At 40.0% G+C, this 2,500-nt stretch overlaps 2 protein-coding genes across 2 annotated transcripts in view; one reads left to right on the forward strand and one right to left on the reverse strand.

Annotated features, from left to right (window-relative positions):
* The window catches only part of dennd2db (DENN/MADD domain containing 2Db), an 11,870-nt gene extending 10,062 nt beyond the window's left edge, over positions 1–1,808 (forward strand). Inside the window, exons 11-12 of the mRNA XM_053674208.1 lie at positions 1,285–1,527; positions 1,670–1,808. Of these exons, the coding sequence (XP_053530183.1) occupies positions 1,285–1,527; positions 1,670–1,755 (329 nt within the window). The 3' untranslated portion in view covers positions 1,756–1,808. The remainder of the gene's footprint in view (positions 1–1,284; positions 1,528–1,669) is intronic.
* A 648-nt stretch (positions 1,809–2,456) lies between these two features.
* dram2b (DNA-damage regulated autophagy modulator 2b) overlaps positions 2,457–2,500 on the reverse strand; it is a 4,383-nt gene continuing 4,339 nt past the window's right edge. The window contains exon 9 of the mRNA XM_017450403.3: positions 2,457–2,500. This exon is cut by the window's right edge and continues 872 nt beyond it. The gene's annotated coding sequence lies outside the window, so the exon portion shown is untranslated.

The following is a 2,500-nucleotide window of genomic DNA, read 5'->3' on the forward strand; positions in this document are numbered from 1 at the left end:
TCCCAGTGTGTCTCAGTGTGTCTCGGTGTATCTCAGTGTGTCCAACTGTGTCCCACTGTGTCCCAGTGTATGTCCCAGTGTGTCCCACTGTTTCCCAGTGTATCTCAGTGTGTCTCATTTTGTCCCAGTGTATCTCACTGTGTCCCACTGTGTCTCAGTGTCCCACTGTGTCTCAGTGTCCCAGTGTGTCCCAGTGTATCTCACTGTGTCCCAGTGTGTCTGTGTGTCCAAGTCTGTCTCAGTAGGTCCCAAATTTGTCCCAGTGTGTCTCTGTGTCCCAGTGTATCGCAGTGTGTCTGTGTCCCAGTGTGTCCCAGTGTGTCTCAGTGTCTCAGTGTATCTCATTGTGTCCCAGTGTGTCTGTGTGTACCAGTGTATCTCAGTATGTCCCAGCGTATCTGTGTCCCAGTGTATCCCAGTGTGTCCCACTGTGTCTTAGTGTATCTCAGTGTATCTCAGTGTATCTCAGTGTATCTCAGTGTGTCCCACTGTGTCTTAGTGTATCTCAGTGTATCTCAGTGTATCTCAGTGTGTCTCAGTGTGTCCCAGTGAATCCCAGTGTGTCCCACTGTCTCAGTATGTCTCTGTACATCTCACTATGTCTTACTTTCTCTCATGTAATCTGATTAAAATCCAGTAATCCTCCTCAGAGCTGGATTAGCAGTCATGCTAATAAGTGTTGAAGCTAAAACCTCACTGAGACACATCAGAGAAATTTTCAACACTCACGTTACTGCTGTTTGACTCATCCAGCTCCTCGGAGGAGGATTACTGCGTTTCAATCAGATTCCATCATCAGCAGCTGGAAAACTTCTCCCATACAACCTGTTTATTCTGCTAGTTTACAGTTCAGAACTAGCAGTTAGCATGCTAGCAAAGTGGCGTAAACTCTGGAACATTCTTCATAGAAATTTACTGACACTCACCGGTGTGTGTGTGTGTGTGTTTTTTTTTTTTTTTTTTTTTTTTTTTTTCCAGTTTTGGTAGAATGCTAGTGCTAGTGCATCGAACAGTTCTAGTGTAACTTAGGCGCAGATTTAGCCACATCATATTTGAGAATTCCGGAGGTTTGGAAAAAATATTTCCATGTTTCTGGAAAACAGTCAAGCTTATTTTTTTAAACCTGGTTAAAAGACTTACTAGCATTGTTCTCTTATTTAACATTGAGCAAACTGAGCTAGCAGCCTAACTCATCTGTGCATTTACATTATTATTATTATTATTATTATTATTAACTATTTAAATTTGATAAAGAAAAATTCCACACGTGTTTTATTCCTGCAGCTACAGAGGAGCTGAACAGCGTGGTGTCTGAAGCCTTTCTCAGCTTCTTCGTGAAAACTGTCGGACATTTTGCGGATCACATCAAGCGTCTGGGAGGAAACAAGCAGCCGAGAACATTCCAGAAAAAGAGTTTCCTCAAAGCTGTGCAGCCGAAGGAGAACCAGAACTTTGTCCAACAGTTCGTCCAGACGCAGATGTTTGACTTGTTCATCCAGGAGGAGGAGAAACACCACAACCAGGAAGGTCAGAACCTTCAAACCTCCACACACTTCTCTGTGGGGAACATCACCCCTTCTGGTAGAAAAATGCTACTGCACATTTCAGTCTCATAACCAACATTCTGGTGTGTGTGTGTGTGTGTGTGTGTGTGTGTGTGTGTTTTCAGGATTTTTCTATAAGAAAATTGTTGAGTTCCAGCAGAGGAGGAAGGAGCGATTAAGGAGAGGAGGAATTAAAGGGCTTGTCGTGTGAAAGAGTGTGTGTGTGTTTTAAACTCTGTTCATTAAAGCACATGCACAGCATACAACAATATAAAATTAAATGTTTATTTGTCTTAATCATTTGTTTTAAATACATCAAACAATACTGACTGTGTGTGTATTGAACATTTTAAGTTTTGTGTGTGTGTGAGAGAGAGAGTGTGTGTGTGTATGTATTTCATAGCTGCTTATTCATACACTTTGTATTCATTAAAAATAAAGTCTGATGTAAAATAAATCAGTGTGTCAGTGATGTGATCCACACTGACGTCCGATTAGCAGGAAGAGAATCAGAATTAGCAGGCTAGTTTGTTAGCAGGCTAATTAAGATAAACAGCATGGCTAATAATAAGGCTATAATAAGTTAGCAGGATTTCAGCTAGCATGCAGCATTTCTGTCTCTGTTGTTTTTTGACCTCAGTTTGTTCTCTTCATTTGCAGCTTGTGACCTCTGACCTCAGGATTTTTTCAAACCTGAAAACTAAAAGGTTGATAAAAGCTCAAAATGAACAGCAGAGAAATGCTGATGTGGCTAATAAGTGAATGTTACACTAGGAATAGTGCAAATAACAAATTTTTATAATTATTATTAAATTGTGTAATTTACTAATTTATTGTGCAGTTTTTCTGTTAAGACTTTTTGTGTTAAACTAGTTGATTATATCTGTTTGTAGAAAATAACACAGACGCTGCTTTTAAACATGAGCACAGTTCATTCATTAACATTAGGATTTTAC

This window comes from Ictalurus punctatus, chromosome 21 (genome assembly GCF_001660625.3).
Source record: "Ictalurus punctatus breed USDA103 chromosome 21, Coco_2.0, whole genome shotgun sequence".
Taxonomy (NCBI): Eukaryota; Metazoa; Chordata; class Actinopteri; order Siluriformes; family Ictaluridae; genus Ictalurus; species Ictalurus punctatus.